This window comes from Panthera onca, chromosome A2 (genome assembly GCF_046562875.1).
Source record: "Panthera onca isolate mPanOnc1 chromosome A2, mPanOnc1 haplotype 2, whole genome shotgun sequence".
NCBI lineage: Eukaryota > Metazoa > Chordata > Mammalia > Carnivora > Felidae > Panthera > Panthera onca.
In genome coordinates this window covers 108402302-108424340 of record NC_138340.1, presented here as the reverse complement: position 1 = coordinate 108424340, position 22039 = coordinate 108402302, and the positions used below count along the sequence as shown (strand labels likewise).

Sequence of the window (22039 nt, the reverse complement as noted above, 5' to 3'; positions counted from 1 at the left end):
AATAGTAACTCACTAAGGCTACGGTTCTCAAATCTGGAGAGTGGATCGTAGATAGGCAAGTGGATTTAAGAACCCCTGAGGAAGGTTGTTTACTCTGGAAAAAGAAATATGGAAAGGTTGAAATTCTTACCCATTTAGAAGCTGGAGTGGCAAGTTGGATAATTTACCATAAGGAAGTCTATTTCCCATTTAAATGTGAAAATTACTAGCATCAATAGGATTATTCTATAAATTTCCCCATCTCCATCCACAATCCTTATGCCCATGTAAAGATAATTATAGCTTCCTGTGCCAACTATTTGTGCAGCTTTGTTAATAATAAATGAATATCTGTCATTTTGAATAGAAAACAAAACATTGATACAAGAAGTTGCAAAGGACTAAAATAGGCTGTGGCTTAGAATTCATTCTTCCTTCAGAATATGAAACAAATATTCATTGTATTCTAAGCTATAGAGACATTCCTTTACATTTTGATATTTTACAGACATAGGTAAATTATGTCCTTCATTTAAACAAGTTAATAAGCTTACCCAGGGTAGCCAAAAAAATATACTCAATCATACTTTAATATTTCTCTTTTGCTAAAAAGCATTCTGTGCCACTACTGAACAGACCAAGCCCTTACATTACTTGTCTTCAATAAAACATTATTATCTTTTGGCATCCCCTTGTACTAGGGGAAATAAAAAGTCACATGTGGAGAAGTTCTAAATGCTAGACAGAAATGATCCTTGGAGGGCAATTTTTATCCTCCACGGAAGTATTGCAGACTTCTTCCATTAGCATAGTCCCAGGGAGCAAAAGGTTAGGGAACTGGGACCGCCAGCTCTACCTGAACACATAAGTCAACATTTCCTCCAAGCAGCGAGGGAGTGTGAGAGTGCACCCACATGTGCATTAAAGTATCTGAGACAAGAAACAACAATTGTAATATTTTACATTGGAATATACTGTACAGATGGTGACATTTTGTTTGTGGTTGTAGGGAAGAAAGTAAGGCAGTTTCCAGATCCCACCCCCCCACCCCCAACACCTACCATTTGGCATTGGATATAGGAGGTTGAAGAAAAAGGAGAGATTTTTGCCTCAGTTGAAACAGCTGGGAAACAGATGGAAGCTGGTGTGCAATTTGCCAAAAGCCTGGTCCAAGTCTCCCACCCATTTTCCACCAAAGAAAAGCCAGTCAGGTGACAGTAGTAGAAGCCTTAGGGTCAGCAAATGATGGGCTTCAGGAAATGCAAGAAAAAAAAATTAATCAAAGATATAGTAAATACAAGTCCAGAATTATAGTCCCAAGGAGCATGTTTTCAATAGCACCGAAAAAGTGGGAGCAAACCTGGTGAAAACCACAACAGAATCACAGATACACAGATGAAAGTGTCCACCGAATTAATTGATGTTGGTGTTGCCTCAATTACATCGGCATTCTCTCTCTTAGGTGATGAATTAAGGAAGCACACACCCACTCTTTATCATGTTAGTTACAGTATAATTATTCCATGTGTGATTATGGTAAATTTAAGTATGCACAGTTCACATTGTTTTAGTCACTGGATTTTACTGTGAGCTACTTTGGTTTGGAATTCAAGCATTCAATAAATTGCTTTTGGATTTAAATGTTGAATTATAGCCAGACTTTTGTTTAAATTCAGTCACTGGATGTATAAACCTCCTGTTGTATATTTCTAGTTAGAATGGGCATGTATATAGATCTACTCAAGTGACCATTCGTAACAAGCATTGGCCCAAATTTTGTGTGCTTTTTATTTGTGTGTGTGTGTGTGTGTGTGTGTGTGTGTGTGTGTGTGTTGGTTTTTAAGCACTTTTGAATACTACAAAAGTTAAAGTATTTCAAAAATAAATATAAATTAATAGGCTTTCCTCATTGTGCATTTGTTCATTCATGCTTATGTAAGGGACGGTGTTAACCGTGAATCATTCAAATTGAAAGGCTCATGAGAAAAAATGTTCTGACTTTGCTGTCAGTTTCCAGAGTTGCTTTACTGAAAGGATCAGAGTATTGTCCCCATATAAAGAATAATCAGCTTCAGATTTTAGACTGAGTATGGTTCCAAATTGGCAATAAAACTTGATTCACGTGAGAACATAGATCCTGTGCGAGGGACTTCTGAATATTCTAGGCTGTGACTGGGTTTCCAGTCTGTCAGGACAGCCAATGGAAAAATTAAATAATTCAGTCATCTAGAAGATTTACTCACAAAGAATAGCTAAATGCTCCAAAGATGAAGAGATTGGTAAATCTATAGCAAAAAAAAAAAAAAAAAAAAGAAAGAAAGAAAAAAGGGGGGCGGTGATGATGGACTTCAGGTTCCACTTTGATTCAGGTAAGTTGGCACTGTGTGCACACGGCCTACCTGAGAGCTGACACATCATCTATTACATAAGTTATATGTGATCCTAGTGGCTTACTCTAAAGTACAGCATGTATGTGACATGTCACAAACCATTTTTGCCTTGGATAAAGCCCTACCTTCTCTGCCAAGGTAAGGAACCAGTCAACACAGGAGTAAGTGTCCACACAGGGGTAAGCCCAGAAATGTGGTCACTGAAATCCGAGGAATTTCTGACTGCACCACTGCATCGGTGAATCATACTCTGTGATCCCTCAGAAGCAAAGTAATGGCCAGTGTCCCAAAATTTTGATGCAGTCTTTCTGTAGCTGCTGCTACTATTGGATCTATACAGCTTTACATCTGGCCAAACAAGATTCTAGAAAGAATCAGAACTAAACTGTTCACATTAGAGCACCTTGTCTAGCGGATTCCCACTATGCAGGGAATTCTTGACTTCAGTTGGACTTTCCAGACAGACAGAAAAGAACACTGACATATGTATATTATATTAAATTAGTATTAAATACTAATAATATATATATAGTACTTAACATATTTAACTACATACATATAAATGCACATAGTACTTAGCATATTTAAGCATCATTGAATGAAGAAACAAATGTTTCTTGCCCTTGAATGTTGACCAAAAAGATCTTTCCTAAAGTATACCATATTACATTTGTCAATTTAAAAAATTAAATGTCACTCTTTGTAATTTTCCTATATTCTCTCATTTGGGCTCAAGAAGAGTTTGTTGTACTTCCATCTGATAAAGACATCACAATTTGTGTGTACATGCTCAAAAATAGAGAACTGAAGTGATTTTTAAGGGAGCACAAACACACCACTTTACCTTGTTTATGTTGCTATTTCCTGAAGATAGATTCAACATGAATCACTAGAGCTGGTTCAATTACCTGTTATTTGTTTAAACACGTGGAATTTTTTTGCATTATAGGCACACATTGTGTTCTTCGGTATATTAAGAATGTCTTCTAACATACATCTCAGGGATATGATGAGGATAAGTGAAATACTATATGTTAATTATGTCTTAAACTCCTAGGAAGAAACATGGAATAATACACCCTAAATTATTATTATTTCTACATGGCATTATAAGATTTGGTGTTTGGATAGCTTTTGTTAGGTGTTGTGCATCTTATGTTTATCTCATATATGATGAAAAAACATTAACAAACTTTGCATATTTTGAGTTATATGAACACAATTTTATTTATAGACTCCACATTGGAATATTTATTGTACAAAATTAAAGAATAGCAATGCTATTGTCCTTGAAGAGGCTGAACTTAAATGGAAATTAAAAGATCAGTAGAACACATTCATATGTATGCTTTGAGCTTGAACTGACTTTTATGGTCCAGTTGCTAAACATTTAAATTGCTTAAATGTTCATAAACTAAGTCAACACTTTTTTTAGGAATTATAAAATTTAATCGTACTTAGATCCCAACTGTATATATGTTAAACAACTTATTAGACATAAATTTATATCTAAAATTATTTCCTAGAAATGGTTTATTTTATATATTGATCTTTTCATTATAATAGCATATTAAGAGCAATTAAATTTTTTGTTCATATTTTGGAATTTAGGCTGTGAGTCACATGAGCGTAGATTGAAAAATAAGAAGTGTGTCTTATCCTGTTGTGAGATCAGTCTTAACTATCTTTGCTCTATTTTTCCCATGTCTAACACTACCTGAAAAAAGGAGTTACTCAATAAATGCTTCTGGTATGAATGTTGTGATTGAATGCATTTGAATGAACGAAGCAAATCTACTTCTTTCTTACTTTTTTTCTTTTTTTCAGATTCCCAGGAAGGAAATTATAAGTCAGAAGTCAATAGCAAACCCAGGAAGGAACGGACAGCTTTTACCAAAGAGCAAATCAGAGAACTTGAAGCAGAGTTTGCCCATCATAATTACCTGACCAGACTGAGGCGATATGAGATAGCAGTGAATTTGGATCTCACTGAAAGACAGGTAAAGTTGGATATTGTTGTGATTATGGTATTTTTAATTGCATTGAATCAATAATCTTCTCTTGCCATTTTTGAAATATCTAGATTTGTGGTTCTTAAATACCATATGGAAGACAGGTGTTCTATTCCATGATATTTGGGCCCAGCAAAATGACAAAATTCAGGATAAAATAGCAGTGTTTTAAGGAAAACTATATCTATTCAGTTTAAGGAATTATTCCTTATTCTGTAATTGTTTTTAAAATACTATTTCTTGTATATAATGATGGCATATAGTGAGCAATTTTGTTTGCTTAAATTTTAAAATCTCCTTATTTGGTATAGTAGAAAGCTGGCAACCCCATGTAACCCCATGTTAGTTTCCTCTATTGCTCAGGACAGGGTTTGCTATGTTTGTTACCATAACACATTAACCCCCAAACCTCAGTGACATAACAAAAATGTTCACTATTTGCTCGCTGTCCATACTTACAAGTCCAACATTACAAACTATCACTCACAGACCCAGTCTGACTCTCTGGCATCTCGACATGTGGTGTCCTTACTAACCACAGGAGGTAAGAAAGAGTTGGAAGTTCATGCATTGACCTTTAAATGTTTTCACCTGGAAATGACCCATGTCACTTCCATTTATACTCTAAGGCCCGGAAATCATCAGTGGTTCCACTTAAGTTCAAGGGGGCTGGGAAATGATGGGGGCAAGGGCATGCAGATTATTGGTAAATATTTCCCAACTATTTTTGAAATTATATTGGCTTCAAAAATCCAGAAATTCTGACATCAACTCAGAAAACGCTGAAATTATTAATGATCTGTTGACCTCAGTTGATAAAACCTAAAAAATACTGTTTAATTAGTTAAATTTAGGTTTTCTCTTGAATTTTATTTGCTCCAGTAGTGCTTCCAGTGCATTCTTTTTATGGATTCTGATTTGCCCTGGGAGAATCTAGCCTACTGATGGTCAACAGTTGCTAATCTTTAGAAAAACATTCCTGAAAGGCAAATCCAAACAACTTTATGGACAGTGCAGTTATGATTGGCACTCCCAGGACTAGAGTCTCATTTCCTCTTTCACTGTGTGCACCTCCTCTAGGGATCCCATTGGAACCAAAGAAATACCAACAGGGTGTGGACAAATGAATACTATCTTAGGAGAGCAAGTTATTTTATCCAATTTCTTAAATCATCTGCTTTCTTTCTGCTAATTTCTGTGCTTCATCTTTTGGTGGGGTATTTCTGGGTAGTAGAAATATAGAGAGAAACACTTTTATGTGGTTTTATTTATTGGCAGTTTATATTTTATTAAATATTATGACTAGTGCCTACGTTGTGAAGCACAAAATTCTCCTTCTCTTGAACTTTGCACACAAAGTTTCCCCCATAAGTGTACAACATTTGGCATGCAGGAGAGGAGAATCCAAAATCTGCATTATCAGACATCTTTTTTTTTTCCCCATTTTTTTTTTAAACTGGGAACAGATAAAGGAGGGGAGGAATTACAGGTTAATGTATTTATACAGAGAGTGAATTCAATAAAAAGAAACCATGTTTTATATGATACATAGAGGAAACGAACGAGGATTTGCTTCCAAGCTACAGAAATAATGGGATTCAGTACTACTCTCTTAGTCAAGAGAAAAGTCAAGGTTCTCTTCTTGGTATTCCAGAGATAGCTGTGGTTATCTATGGTTATTTGATTATAAAGCAGAGGTTTCACCTTTGGTTTAGAATAATTTCATTTTAGAAGCAATTCTATAAATTTGGCCTGAGAATTTTGAAGGTATTTTGGATATTTTGTTTTCTTCATGAGTTGCCATTCCTGATAAAGAGTGATGTGCAATTATATGCAAAATTATATACACACTTTTTAAAAAATATTTTTTAATCTTTATGTTTGAGAGAGAGACAGAGTGCAAGCAGGAGAGGGGCAGAGAGAGAGACACACACAATCCAAAGCAGGCTCCAGGTTCCAAGCTGTCAGCACAGAGCCCAATGTGGGGCTCAAACTCATGAACTGTGAGATCATGACCTGAGCTGAAGTCGGATGCTTAATGAACTTAGCCACCTAGGTGTCCCCCCTCCCCCCCACACACAATTTTAATCTTTGCCTTTTTTTTTTAAAGTTCCCTATCAATTTTGTATCAGTTAGCTTTTTGTATGTAATAATGCACTTAAAAATCTTAGTGGCTTCAACCAATAACCAGTATTTAATTTGCTCACAATTTTGTGGGTCATAGATTTTGACTGGGCTCAAATGGGTTGTTATACTGCTGGGCTTACCTAGATCCATCATAGAGCTGTAGTCACCTGGTGGGTTTGAAGAGCTGGTTGGTCTAGACAGCCTCAGCTGGGACAGCTTGTCTCTGTTGTGTGTGGTTCCATCTTCTTCTAATAGGCTCCCTGGGACTTTTCAAATGGTGGTGGAAGCATTCCCAGGAGTAAAAGAAAAACAACAATGTACAAGCTCGGTGTCAGTGTAGAAGGAGTCAATATAAGGGAATGGATACATGGAAGGAAGGCAACATTTGTTGGAGGCCATTACTAAAACAAGCTAACTATACCTTTATGGGGTAAAAATAGCAAAAAAATAAGTTGAGATATAATTGGGTTTGCGAAGAACTTAAATTTGGTTTTGTATAGAATTTTATCCTATAAAAATCTTTATTCACAATTTTGCAAGTTAATATGAAAGGGAGATGTATCCGTGTGGAATCCAAATTCCCAAAGTTAAGTCTTTAGGTGTGCCTGTATGACTCAGTTGGTTGTGTCTGACTTGTAATTTCAACTCAAGTCATGATCCTAGGGTTGTGGGATCAAGCCCTGCCTCGGACTCTACACTGAGCTTGGAGCCTGCTTAAGATTCTCTCTCTCATTCCCTCTGTTCCCCTTCCTGGCTTGCACACTTTCTTACTCAAAACAATAACAAAAATTTAAGTCTTTACTGGGCCACTATTTGTTAGTAAGAAAAAATTGAATTATTATGATAAAAATTTGAACAAATTTCTCTAATTGGAATTGTTTATTCTTAGGCAAGTAACAATCTCCCTAAGGCACAAAATGGAAATTAATACTACCTTCTTGGGGCACCTGGGTGGCTCAGTTGATTAAGCTGAGGTTGATCTCAGCTCAAGTCTTGATCTCAGGGTTCTGAGTTCAACCCCTATATTGGGCTCCACGCTGAGTGTGAAGCCTGCTTAAGGAAAAAGAAAACAAAAACAAAAACTACCTTCTCTTGCTTCTACTCAGGTTTGTATGTCATAATAAATATGAAAGTATTTCTAGCATAAAGTATAAAACACAAGTGTCAACCAGAGGGGCGAAAAATCTTTGCCATTCAAGACATAGTGAATTGTTTGGTAATACAAATATTTGTTGAGCTAGATGCTAGAAATTACATCTTGCTAAAATAAGCTAGACAAGTCTCTGCAAGAAGTCATGGAAGGGCAAAAATCAAACAAGTATTAACAATTGTGATGAGTGTTGAATGTCACAAAAGAGGAATGACAGAGTTGTATGGGAGAATGTTCCTGGTTGTGCCAGCTGTTCATTTTATTCCTAGACTTCTATGCACGTGCAGTATCTTAAATTGAGAATCTGAAGGCTTTATTTATGTTTTGTGGGATGAATTTTACTATGCTGAGTTTATCAGAAAAATATTGTATGCTGTCAGGCATCAATTTTGATATTCTTAAAGGTCTGAAAACATATTCCTTCAATATGCCAGCACTCTTGTCCCAGTGAGATATTTTCAGTTTATTTTCTCAAGGTTGGGCTTTTAAAGTTGTAAACATAGAGTTATAAACTGAACCCATTTCATTCGTCTTCTTTTAATTGTCTTACAGTAATTGTAGTAATTTTGATTTTGTATTAATGCTATACATTAATGCTATAATATATAGTATTAATACAATGTATTAATGCTATAATGTATTAATGCTATAATTTATCTATGTAATCTATATCCTAACACTATATAGGAGTGTTAAATAACACTCCTTTTATAGGATTTCCAGATGTAAAATTATTCTAATTATAGACATGCACTTTTTTCATTTCCATTCTGCAAGATTTATCTTTTCATACTTTAAAATAACCTGAGACTTATATCTAACTCCATATTGTGCAGTGTTTTCCTTAACTTTAATAGAACCTTTAGTCTCTTAAAATATTTTTCTTGACTTTAAAAAAGCTTTTCAAGACTTAAATGCAAAGGTAGAACTCATAAGTATATAATGTAAAGGGAAAAATAAATATTAAATAAGCTGCAACAATTTAGGGCAGAATTGTTTTAAGGAAATAACTTTCTCCTAAATGGAAACTTACTTTATAATCAGAAGTAATCTTCAGATGTACTTTCATCTAAGAATTTTATATAATTGCCTATGAAATATACATATGTATAGCTGTTAAGTTATTTGTATATACTCCTACTTTGCTTAGTGATATAAATCGCTAATCAATATATTTGCTACATTTTATTACAGGTCACATACATGTAATTATAAAGATTTACTCTGATGCTTAGGTTTCCCTTAAGGAAAAAAGTAAGATATGTTAAATCCTGAAATATCACTCAGGACTTGAATTTTCAAGCCCCTATATGAAGAATAGTTCTGAAATCTCACAAAGAAGTCAGATTCTTATGTTTGTGTCTTCCATAATGCAGTGCCTCTGTAGATCAGGGGAGCCTCTAATCCCCTTTGAACTCCATCTGGCCAAAGAAGAAGAAAAAAAAGGCTCGTTCTGCAAAGTGATTCCACATTAGCATATAGGCATTAAATAAAATTATTTTATGCCAAATAAAAATGGAGATACTAGAACAAAATTGAACTTCAAATATTTTTAATTATATAATTGTTTTGTATAAGTTATCAGTCCAGTATCTCCCAGCTTCTAACTTACAGTTTCTAATTTACAACATATTCTTATATACCCTTCTGAATCAACAGCTAATAATCCTCAATTGGCAGAGCCACTTGGAATATTTTGAAGAGCCAGTTAGTCTAAAGACCCTCCTGTCCCAAGGTATTTTTACATTTGACATGCTTATTCTGGCCTTTTCATCCATCCAGGCACACTTGGAGAAAGCTCCTGCCAATTTTTTAATATCTCACAGTGGGAAGAGGAGGGAAGGCAGCTGCATGAAACTATAACAGGAGTGACAAATGGACATTTTATACAGCTAAGGCTGCCAAATATAGAAAAAATGGAAGATCCATTTATTTCACAAAGCTAATCAAAGGTGCAATGTTGCAGAATTGTAAACTAGCAAAGATTACTGGAATAAACAGACCGAATTCATGATACCTCTGCCAAGATAAATGGAAAATCCCACCTAGTTGGGTCATATTCCATTAGTGGAAATGAGAAGGATTATGCTTTGTTTGTTACTCGTAAATCTTTAAATGGCTCAGTGCCAAATATTTTCAAAACAGGCATTGACTTTTTGGATCACTATGAAGGAGAATTTTCCACGTACCAAATAAACAGTGATTTTGCCTTTTGCTCAGCAATTTACACAATCCCTGTCCTTTGCAAGTTTATTTCTGTAAATTCATATGGACACTTTTTAGCTAATAAATTATTCTCCATGACCAGACATATTATCTGTTCAAGGTAATTCAAGACTACCTGTGTAGCCAATGATGTTAGAACATTTTCTCATTTCTTAAGGTAGTATTTAACAGTCACCTGCAGTAACAGTAAGATGTTTCTTTGTTTAAATCATGGTGTGTCTGCCATTTTAAAAGATTAAATATGAGTTGACTCCTACTGAAAAAATGGCGGGAAGCATAAGGTAGAGGAGTCGATGGTGGAACATGACAGAATCTTATTTTCTAATGTAGAGAGGTATTGCCTGAGTACTGCTGTTTTTTTTTTTTTTCTAAGAAATGCATATTGACAATGTACAATCTAAAAGCCAGAATCAGAACTATCTTCCATACTACAAAACATTAATTCTATGATATAAGAAGAGTAATGAATGAGAGTCGATTAGAGAGCAAGATCTAGAAATAAAAAATCAATTATTTAACCCTCTCCCAAATCAATTTTTAGAAATACTACCTATATAAAGTAGAAGACTGAGAAAAAAGCAATTGATTTCTAACAGTTTACAAATATAAATATCTAAATGTGAAATAATAGAAAAAATATTAGAAAAATAAAGCCCCGCCCTTATTGAAATAGCCTTGAAAATATATAAAAAATCAAGTTTTAAATGCTGTTAGATCAACAGAGATAGAAATATACATATAGGTATATAAATGGATATATACACATACATTCGTATGTATGCCTGCGTATATGAGCCTTTATGATTCTTGCTGTGAGCATTCATCCAACTGATATAATGAAAGCATAAGGATAATTCTCTGTTTAATCTCAGAATTTCTATATTTTATTTCCCAATTTATTCCATACAGAAACAAATGTATTAATTTATACTTGATCAGTAAATCAGTAATAACATTCTGAAACATAACATACACCGCATCACAGGATCACCATTTAAAGTGTAATGCTAGGGCACATGGGTGGCTCAGTCGGTTAAGTGTCTGATTTCGGCTCAGGTCATGATCTCGCAGTTGGTGAGTCTGAGCCCCAAGTTGGCCTCCGAGACTGGAGCTTGGAGCCTGGAGCCTGCTTCAGATTCTGTGTCTCCCTCTCTCTCTGCCCCTCCCTCTGTCTGTCTGTCTGTCTGTCTCTCTTTCTGTCTCTCTCAAAAATAAACATTAAAAAAAAGAATAGATTTTTAACTTCACATCTCTTTATCATTTTTCTTTCTCATTTTTTATGCTGGACAGTTTTTTTTTTTTCAAGTGTTGAAATATTTCCAGTTGTTAAGGTTATTGACTTTTTTGTGGTCAGTGCATATGAATATAATAGTAATAATTACTATTATTCTTAAAATAATATTGGCTCTAAGGAGGTGGTTCCTAAATCTAAAAAATTAAATGACAAGTATAGTGAAGGCTTATATATATTATAATAATGAACTTAAGGATGTCTAGAAATAGAATATTAATTTCATTAAATTGAACCATAGGAAGTTGCCCATTGTTCTTGTATCCTGTTAAAAATAGTGTGCTCCTATGTTTAAACCACATATTTATATTTGATAGATTTCACTTAATTAGATAAAGGTTAGAAGAGATGGTTAGTCAAAATTGTATATACTGACCGCGATATGTTGCTAGGTATTGTTACACATCATCCCAGAGATCAGGCAAAATATTGAGAACAAATACTGTCATTCTAGTTGATCTCATTGGTGTGAACAAAATAAGTACCAATTGTGGCTCAGAATACACAAAGTCCATACAGAAAAGATTTGCTAGTCAGGAATTTTTTAACACAATAAAAGATAAAGGTGCCTGATTTGGTTTTGATTGCACATGTCAAATATCAAGTATCCACACAAATTTGCAGAAGTCATATGTCATACTATACTTAGGTAAACAGTTAAGATAACCAAAGGTACACCTGTTTTTTAACTGTATGAAAAATAGGGTTAGGAATAATGAATTTTGATTATAAATTAATATTATTGAAATAGACCATTAAGTTGAATTTCATTAGGTATGGCAGAAAAGGTATCGTGGTTATCATCTATTACTATAGTGACATTTCTCAAAAAAATCAATTAAAAGGAATCACTCCTCTAAGAATTTTACTCATCATGTGAATGGCTACTTTGGTTTGCATTTTTAGAAAGGAGAATGTTCTGTTGGCTTGTAATAATACCCATAACATTATAATTTATTATGGAGAATTTCATTTGTTGCCTCAAAAAAGTTTTTTTGTTGTTGAATATATAATTTGCTTATGACTCACAACAGCTGATGTGTATTCAGTTTGTTTAAAAATACGCAAAACAGTAAATGTTTTATGACTACATTAGTGAGCCTAATTCTCAAGCATTCTAAAGAGGGAAGAAAAAGGAGCTTCAAAAGTGAAAATCATAAAGGCGAGGAAATGATTCATTGCTGAAATAGAGGATAAACATCAAAACCAGCCCTCCAAACAAGAATTCAGTCTTTAGTCATGGAATATGTCCTAATACCCTTCAGCCTCCTACACATACAAACAACCACTTCCCAACCCCATGTTTCATGGCTGTAGAAACAGGACAGTCAACTGGTTGCTCCCATGAATTTCTTGGAAATGGCTGAGGGATTCCTTTTCTGTATAAGATATAAATCTATTCAGGCAGGAAGAGTAAAGAAGCTTTCTTTTCCTCATTTTTCATGCTTACCTTATGGAGCATTCTTGGTTGTAATTCTTCAGTTCAACTGCTGACTTTGCCACTGAATTACGTGGGTAAGTCTTTCTAGGGCCTATTTACCTTGGCTTACTAGATCAGCTGCCATGACCAAATATAATCACAGGGAATGTGATTAAATCTGAAAATTGTACTTAAAAAATTATTCTTTGCATGTTTTCACATGGTAAAGATGTGAACAAATGTTTGTTAGACCGTGTATTTCAAGTGCCCAGATACTAATGAAAGCATTTGAAATATTAAAGCTACAAATTCCAGATGTTTAGAGACCTCTAGATATGTCACTGAAATAGTCCGTTTTTGTCCAGATGTTTGGTATTACAATAGTTTCTTCAAAGGGCAGGTATTTACGGTGTTATATAAATATGGGTTATAGCATTGGGTAGTTCAACATTCTCTCAGTCTCCTTGCCTCTGGCCACCTTAGGAAATTGTGTGGCAGTTGCAGACACATATTTCATTTGCGTTCTGCTGTGATATATTGTGAACCCTAAAAAGACAGGTATTTTGAACTTTTATATAGAAGGATATAATGTGAATGACTAAATAAATTAAATAAAAAGGTAAAATGAATGTTTACCAAGTGGCAACAGTGATTCTCACAGTATTATTAAATACAAAAATATTATTACTAGATTCTGAAATACATCATTTGAATAAATTAATCACAGCAAAAATCTCTTTGCTGCTTTATTCAGTAAAAGGAATCAAGATGGGAATAAATGCTTTCCTGTTTATTTAAATAGTATTTTGATCATCTAGACAATATGAATACTAAATATTTTGTTGACTAAGGAATAAAAAGTGAGAATTCTTCCTAATAAGTAAATGTTCTGAAAAGTAAGGTATATAACTGACCACTTTAATTATTCACTACTATAATACAGCAGGCTATTATATATTTGTTACTTTTTAACATGAATATTTTTTGAAAAATACCTGCATGCCTAGATATTAAGAGTCTATAAGGTTTGGTTCATATGGTTTGATTTCATGAATAATAGTATTTTTTCATAATTCAGATTCTTGGGATAAAGAATTTATTTTATTATTTTTTTAAGTTTATTTATTTATTTTGAGAGAGAGTGACAGAGAGAGCATGTATGAGCAAAGAAGGGGCAGAGATAGGGAGAGAGAGAGAGTTTCACTGCAGAGCCTGACACGGGGCTCAGTCTCATCATCATGAGACCATGACATGAGCCGAAATGAAGAGTCAGACGCTTAACCAACTGTGCCACCCAGGTGGCCCGATAATTTATTTTTATCAGAGTTGTTAATCATACTACGTAACATGACAATACACGCTTTATATGGAATCTTGCCTTAGATCTGAGCTTAAAAATGGGAATATTTGAAAAGCAAAAAAAAAAAAAAAAAAACTTCATTTATCTAGTACTTTTCAGAAAAATGGTAGACCAGAATATAATATTGGCTTAGGACCCCCAAAATAATAAAAGCTCACAGAATTTGTATATCGTGCTCCAAGATGAACAGATTTAATTGTATGCAAAATGTTTGTAGATCCAATATCCTAGAACCTATAGTATTACTCTATGTTACTGGGACAAAAATTTCAGATACCAATAACATCAAAAGCATGAGATTCTCAGAGGAAAGAATTTGCTATAATAATTGTGTGGCAGCATAAACTGAGAGGCACATTGAGCCAAGGGTAGAGTTCTATACCATATCATGGAATATTAGGGGAATCTCTTAATAGTGAATTAGCAGTGATACCAACCAGAACAACAGTTTACATATATTCCTTATTTTATTTTATTTTATTTTATTTTATTTTATTTTATTTTATTTCATTTTATTTCATTTCGTTTCATTTTGTTTTGAGTGAGAGTGTCCTAAGTAAGCTGCACACTCAGCATGGAGCCTGACAGGGACCTTGAGATCCCACTACCTTGGGATCATGACCTGAGTCGAAATCAAGAGTCTGATGCTCAACTGACTGAGCCACCCTGGCACCCCAATTTAAGGATATTCTATAAAGTATGAAGCTAATCCTTATACCAAAGGTTTCGTATATAGCCAGTAAACTGTTACTTACCATGCCTCTTTTCTTGACTCTGAATACCTAGGGACTTTATCTTATTTGTTTGTACATTCCTCACTCTAACCCCACCCAGTTTTTATCTAAAACATTAGCTGTTGCTAACATTCAGTACTATCAAGTATATGAATGAATAGATAAATGGAGCTTGAAAGTCACCAAGGAAATGGGAGATTAGCTCTACTTTGTCTAGTTTATAAATGCAGATTATTATATGAAACACACGTGTAAGCTTTAATTAAAATAAATAGTATATTTGTCTCTAAAAATGAAATGTCAGGGGATACCTGGGTTGCCCAGTCGGTTAAGCGTCTCACTCTTGATTTCAGCTCAGGTCATGATCTCACCACAGTTCATGAGTTTGAGCCCCATGTGGGGCTCTGGACTGACAGTGTGTAGCCTACTTGGGATTCTCTGTCTCTCTTTCTCTCTGCCCCTCTCCCATGCTCATGTTTTTTTCTTCAAAATAAGTAAATGAACATTTAAAAAAATTTAATGAAGTGTCAAGCATATGAATGATTATGCTTTAGCTAACTTACAAAAAAAAGAAAACAAAAGCTATTTTTTTTTCAATTCAACCAATGAAGCTGGATTATAAAGTGATACTAAATTAAACTATTGTTTACTTATTTTTGAAACTGTGGTTTTTAAAATTTTTTTCCACATTTATTTTATTTTTGGAGAGGCAGAGAGAGAGAGAGAGCACAAGTGGGGAGGGGCAGAGAGAGAAGGAGACACAGAATCCGAAACAGGCTCCAGGCCCTGAGCTGTCAGCACAGAGCCTGATGCGGGGCTCGAACCCACAAACCGTGAGATCATGACCTGAGCCAAAGTTGGAGGCTTAACCAACTGAGCCACCCAGGTGCCCAAAACTGTGGTATTAATATTCTAATGGAAATATTGATTTATAATCTAGGATTGCTTTTATAGATTTGCTCTTAATACTGTGATGCTAGTAGAAAAACATATGCTTTTCCCCAAAATCTTTCTCTCATTTCATTTCACCTCAATATTTTATAGTATATTAGAAAATAAATCTGGACACACTGACTTTTGATATTTTGCATTCTTCCTTTCTATTTTTATAGGATGTACCTATATTTGTTGCTGTTTTTTGTCTTGTTATTAATTTCATGTAGTTTTGGTATCAAATATGTTATCTGACCTCTAGAGAAAATAGTAAATAATTACTGTATAATTATCAAATGCTTTCACACACACACACACACACACACACACACACACACACATATATATATATATACACATTTATGTGTCTTTATGTATGGTTATATAGCTACCATTGAATACTATGAAAGTCTTTTATCAGTCTGTTTAAAAAAAAGAAATGGCAAAATTTCACATGGTAACATAGAAAAGAACACAAAATAGCCTATACGGTCTCTAAAATCAATACCATATTCTTACATTTTTCTCATTTAGAATTGCACATAACAGGTTTTATACTGTTATTATAGAATTACTGTACCCCTTCTCACAGAAAAGGAAATAAGTGTAGATCTTAAAAGAAACGTATTCCTCCCATTTTCTGCCAAGATTATTTTGACTGAATGTTTCAGCTCTTGGTGACAATGATGATGATGTGTTTCTTCCATCTGGAATTGTCCATGGAGAAAATGTCCCTATGGAGAATCTTGAAAGGCTCATTATTCCAATATTACAAATATGAAAATTGGGGCAGAGAGAAGTATAATTTTCTCAAATTCACACAGAAACTCAGAAGTGAAGCCAGGAGTAGAACCCAACTCATGTGGAAAAGATCTAATGCAACATGCAATGTCAAGCTTGCAAAGGTAATTAAATTGAGTAGTATAATTACCTAAATTATAGTACAGGAAATAGTGTCATATTTACAAACCTAATTATATCGAGTAGGAGAATTACATGAATGATAGTAATCATATGGATGGAGTTCACATACTTTATAAGCTTTACTTTTGTATTCTAACTACTTAAAAAGTAGGGGTTTGAAATATAACAGGAACAACAACAACAAAAGTCCAATCTGAAGCCAAACTACCCCCAGATTTAAATTCTGGCACCACATTTTCCCCTCTGTGTAATCTTAAACAAGTTACTTAACCTCGGCGTCTCAACTTCCTCATCTATAAAATAGGAATAATGTTAAAGATATCTGGAAAAATTGTGACTATTAGAAATATTACATAAACCATACCTATAGTAGTCTAGCCTTAAATAGGTATATAATAAAAGGTAACCGCTCATCATTTTGATATTAAGTAATAACACCTGAACATCCATCAGCTAGTTTTTGTTGTTGTTTTTAAAGTTTACTCATTTTTTTTTTTTAAGTGATCTCTATACCCAATATGGGACTCGAACTCACAACCCCAAGATCAGAGTTGCATGCTCTACCAACTGAGCTAGCCAAGTGCCCCCATCAGCTAGTTTTTAGTCATTCTTCTTTCATTTTTCTGAGTTCTTAATCAATCTTTTTCAACAGGGAATTTTTTTAATTCCCTAATGGATTAAAGTAAGAATAAGCAATGTATGATATAAAATTTCAGTTATGGCCTCATAGGCCAATGAAAATGCAGTTGAGAAATGTCTTAGGTAATTTTTTTTTTTTTTTTTTTGGTGGAAACATCTGAGGAAATTGTACCAATTTTTATGGAGTATTGTGATTTGAAGTCCACTAAAATAAATACACTATTTTTGGAAATTTAATATATTACTCTTCACCTTCTTTTTAGCACTGTGCATTTACAGAAATTAATATAGTTCCTAAAATGAAAGTGGAGACTGGGGTGCCTGGGTGGCTCAGTCGTTAAGCATCTGATTTCAGCTTAAGTAATGAATTCACAGTTTGTGGGTTTGAGCCCCGCATCAGGCTCTGTGCTGACAGCTCAGAGCCTAGAGCCTGCTTTGGATTCTGTGTCTCCCTCGCTCTCTGCCCCTCCCCCACTTGCAGTCTATCTCTGTCTCTCTCAAAAAGAAATAAACATTAAAAAAAAATTTTTAATGAAAATGGATAATATTGAAAACATTCATGAAGTAGACTAAAACAGAACTATCTCTCCCAGATATAAAGACTTATTATGAAATTTAATAATTAAGGCTATAGCATACATGGAAACTTGGTTTATAACATAGTTGAAATAGCGATCACTGGAGAAAAAGGGTGGACTATTTAATTAATGGTTTTGCGGCAATTTGTTATCCATACAGAATAAAGTAAAATTTGATCTTTGCACTGTATACTAAAATCAATACTTCATGGATTAAACACTTCAATGTGAAATGCAAACCTTAAATGTCATAGAAGATGACTTAGAAAAATATCTTAATGGCTTCAGCAGAAAGAGGGTTCTTAATGAAGACATAAAAATGATAGCAATGATAAGTTTGAGTATTTATTTCTTTTTTTAATTTTCTTTTTTATTTTTTTAAATTTACATCCAAATTAGTTAGCATATAGTGAAACAATGATTTCAGGAGTAGATTCCTTAGTGCCCCTTACCCATTTAGCTCATCCCCCCCTCCCACAACCCCTCCAGTAACCCTCAGTTTGTTCTCCATATTTATGAGTCTCTTCTGTTTTGTCCCCCTCCCTGTTTTTATATTATTTTTGTTTCCCTTCCCTTATGTTCACCTGTTTTCTCTCTTAAAGTCCTCATATGAGTGAAGTCATATGATATTTGTCTTTCTCTGACTGACTAATTCCACTTAGCATAATACCCTCCAGTTCCATCTACTAAATTTGAGTATTTTAAACGTTAGGGTTTCTGAGCATCAAAAGACACTCTAAGGAAATGAAAAAGACTATAAATTGAGAGAAAATAGTAGCAGCCATATAAGCACAAAGCATTAAATTAGCATTCAAAATATATTTTAAAAGTCTATAAAGAATAAAACTAATTTAAGAAGACTTCAATGCCAACGGCATATAGAGGGATTTCACAAAAGAAGATTTAAGCATCATTTTAAATGTACTTTACTCGTTAGTAATCAGCAAATGCAAAATAGGAACATGGTAAGATAACATTTATAGTCATTATATTGGATAAAAATTGATAACTCCAAATGTTGATATAGATGTGGATCAATAACAACTTTTACACTCTGGACTCTATGTGTATATGTGGCAGCAGTGGATAAATTGATGCAATTTTGAAAACAGTTTTTCTGTATTATCATGTTAAGTTGAATGATCATATACCCTGTGACCCATTGATACAAACCCTGGATATATACTCAGAGAAGTTTGATCATATGTTTCTCAGAACACAAATGCAAAAATGTTTATAGTATCATCATTTATAAAAGGGGGGTGGGGGGAAGAATTCAAGTGCCCATGGACAGAAGAGTGGATAAACTGGTATATTCATACAGTGGAATAGTATACAATCATAAAGAATGACTGACTGCAGTCTCTTGAATCAACATGGATAGATCAAGAAGCATGTAGTTAGAAACATTCCATTTGGATAAACCTAAAAGACAAGCAAAATTACACAGTACTTTTTCAGGTCACATTTTGTGAAAAATACTTTGTGTTGTTTGGTTGTTTTATTTGAAGGATTGGAGATGATAAGCATAAAATTTAGGCTTTGAATGGAGTAGACAGATCAATGAAATGTAAAAGGGACAGTTTACAAGAATGCATAATGATGAGAAATGCAGTGTGAAAGGAACATAAAGTTCCTCTAAAACAAGAAGATAAAATGTGCCAATATTATTCTGGTTCTGAAAATAAATGGTCATTTAATGTATATTTAATTTTTTGTTTTATGATATATATGTACATATACCATATATATATATATATATAAAACTTTAATGTATCAGGCAAATTCAATTAAATTTTAGAAGGAAAACTTATGTCTACAAAGCTGATGTGAAATATACACGTGTATTTAGTTGTATGTATATATATATATATAGAGAGAGAGAGAGAGAGAGAGAGAGTTCAAAATATGATGTATAGTTTATAAGATGAACTCACACCGGTGGTACGGTCACATACAGCTTTGTGAATGCAGTAGCAGGCTGCAGTGGCCCAGAATGGTCCTTTAAGATGTAGCTTCACCAGTAGCTCTCTGAGTATGTTTCAGATTGGTTCAGGAATTGACAGCTGGATGTCAAATCAAAGGACTTGGGAAGAAAAAATGTTTGACCAAGAAAACTATTAAAATATTGGCTGAGATTCATAGAAACTCTTTATAAAGCCAAGTACCCTTGAGCAACCCAAAATGACAGCATTCTTTCCCATCTATTTTTTAATACTGTATGTCATAAAATACAAAATAGAGTACTTTGTGTGCATCTTCTGGAAGTTTAAATCACTATCATCAGTATGGGATCTGGTTAAATTCACTGCTGGTTTATTTTCATATTCAGTCCTTCACAGTGTCCTTGTCTAAGTCTTTGAGGAGTTATTTTTTCATTGACGACAGAAAAGGAGGGGAAAAATGCCATTTCATTTTCTTTCTTGTTTTTCTTTCTTCTGTTTGTTCCTTTTCTTTGTTAAGGTGAAAGTCTGGTTCCAGAACAGGCGCATGAAATGGAAGAGAGTAAAAGGAGGGCAGCAAGGAGCTGCAGCTCGAGAAAAGGAACTGGTGAATGTCAAAAAGGGAACACTTCTCCCTTCCGAGCTCTCGGGGATTGGTGCAGCCACCCTCCAGCAAACAGGGGACTCTCTAGCAAATGAAGACAGCCACGACAGTGACCACAGCTCAGAGCATGCACACTTATGATACACAGAGAGGATCAGCTCCATTCTCAGGAAAGAAATGTCGTGATGGCAAGCCTTACTCAAACATCGTTTACACAGAGAGATGACTATGACAGTGATTTTTAATTATTATTAAATTCAGGCATCTCCAGTCTGTTTTCATGATTTATAGAGGGTTTATACTAAGTGCCACTTATTAAAGATGCTTCCACAGTGAAGATGGAGGTGAACTTGCTTTGACTGTTCCAGATGTGTTGGTCGTGTGTGTGACAGTAAGTAGGTATGTTTGCTTTTGCTTGCACTGAAAATTAAATTGCTATCAAGAGCAAACTATGAGACCTTTTAATTCAAGATGCCTCCAGAGTGAAGATGCAGAAGACGAACTTGCTTTGAACATTCCAGATGTACAAGGTCATGTGTATGACAGTGGGCAGGTATTTGCTTTTGCTTGCACTGACACTTAAATTGCTATCGAGAACAAACCATGAAACATTTTATCCTGAATAGCCACAGTGCCTGAAATCATTCTTAAGTGGATGAAAAATGTATTTTAACTCTGTATATATTACCCTTAAGTCATTTTCCTGTCTTCACTAAGTTTAGCAACGCATTCATATTAGCTGATGAAAATAGGCACTTACGATGACAACCAGAACCAGCTTCCTGTCTGTTTATGCATTTTGTCATCCCAGAAACAATCAGCACGTGCTTACTTGTGTTCAAGTAGAGAAAAATACATTAGAGTCTGATAGGACATATTCTTGTACCACAGACAAAACAAATCTTATGTTGCATTTTCTATCAACTGCTGCTAATACATTATTATAAAACTTACCTAGCTCCTCAATTCTTCCTATCTTATAGCTTGACAAAAAAAACTAGGATCATAGGCAAATCAGTTAACTTGCAGAAAGAGCTTTGTATGACAGACTTTGTCTGATTTTATTTCTTGAAAATGCTAGCTGTTGTATGATTTAATTAAGAAGAAAAATATTTCCCTCGATTGGTGATGGTATTGGACAAGTTGCAAAGCAAAATTGACTCCTCAAGTTGGTAGAAGATAAAATTCTGAATGTCTTCAAATTAGATTCAGTAAAAACATTATTTTTTCATATATGATGTATTCATGCAGAACAACAATCTTTGTATTTTGTAAAAAAAAAAAAAGTGTTTAATAAATGACCCTTTGTAAATAATTTTGGTCTCCCTACTGTGATTTTCTAAATTGTTACAGGTTTTGATGTAAACACTTAAGAAAGTTCCAAATTCATCTGCATTGTATATATCCAGATGATCATAATAAATGAATCATCTACAGTTTCCTTTTGGCTTCTGAAATTGTTTATTATGAAAAAAAACAATCAATCCTGGAGTAATCAAAAAGCATATAAAAACACGTATATATTAAGTCACTTTTCTGATTTGAAGAATATGCGAAATGGATTTCGTGTGTTTTTTATGAAATTGAAGATAAAGGAAGGAGAAAAGATAGTATTATTCACTGTTATGAGGTAAAGGGAACAGTCATACATTTTGAAACTTACATATAATAGATATGAATCCAGTGATTGTTTCTACGTCAAAATATCCAGAGTTTTTGATATGAAAAT

The 22039-nt window shown here is 34.1% G+C and overlaps 1 protein-coding gene across 1 annotated transcript in view; it reads left to right on the top strand.

Moving 5' to 3' along the window:
• MEOX2 (mesenchyme homeobox 2) overlaps positions 1-21751 on the top strand; it is a 66620-nt gene extending 44869 nt beyond the window's left edge. The window contains exons 2-3 of the mRNA XM_060632598.3: positions 4197-4369; positions 20227-21751. Coding sequence (XP_060488581.1) covers positions 4197-4369; positions 20227-20451 — 398 coding nt within the window. The 3' untranslated portion in view covers positions 20452-21751. The remainder of the gene's footprint in view (positions 1-4196; positions 4370-20226) is intronic.
• Positions 21752-22039: the final 288 nt, after the last annotated feature.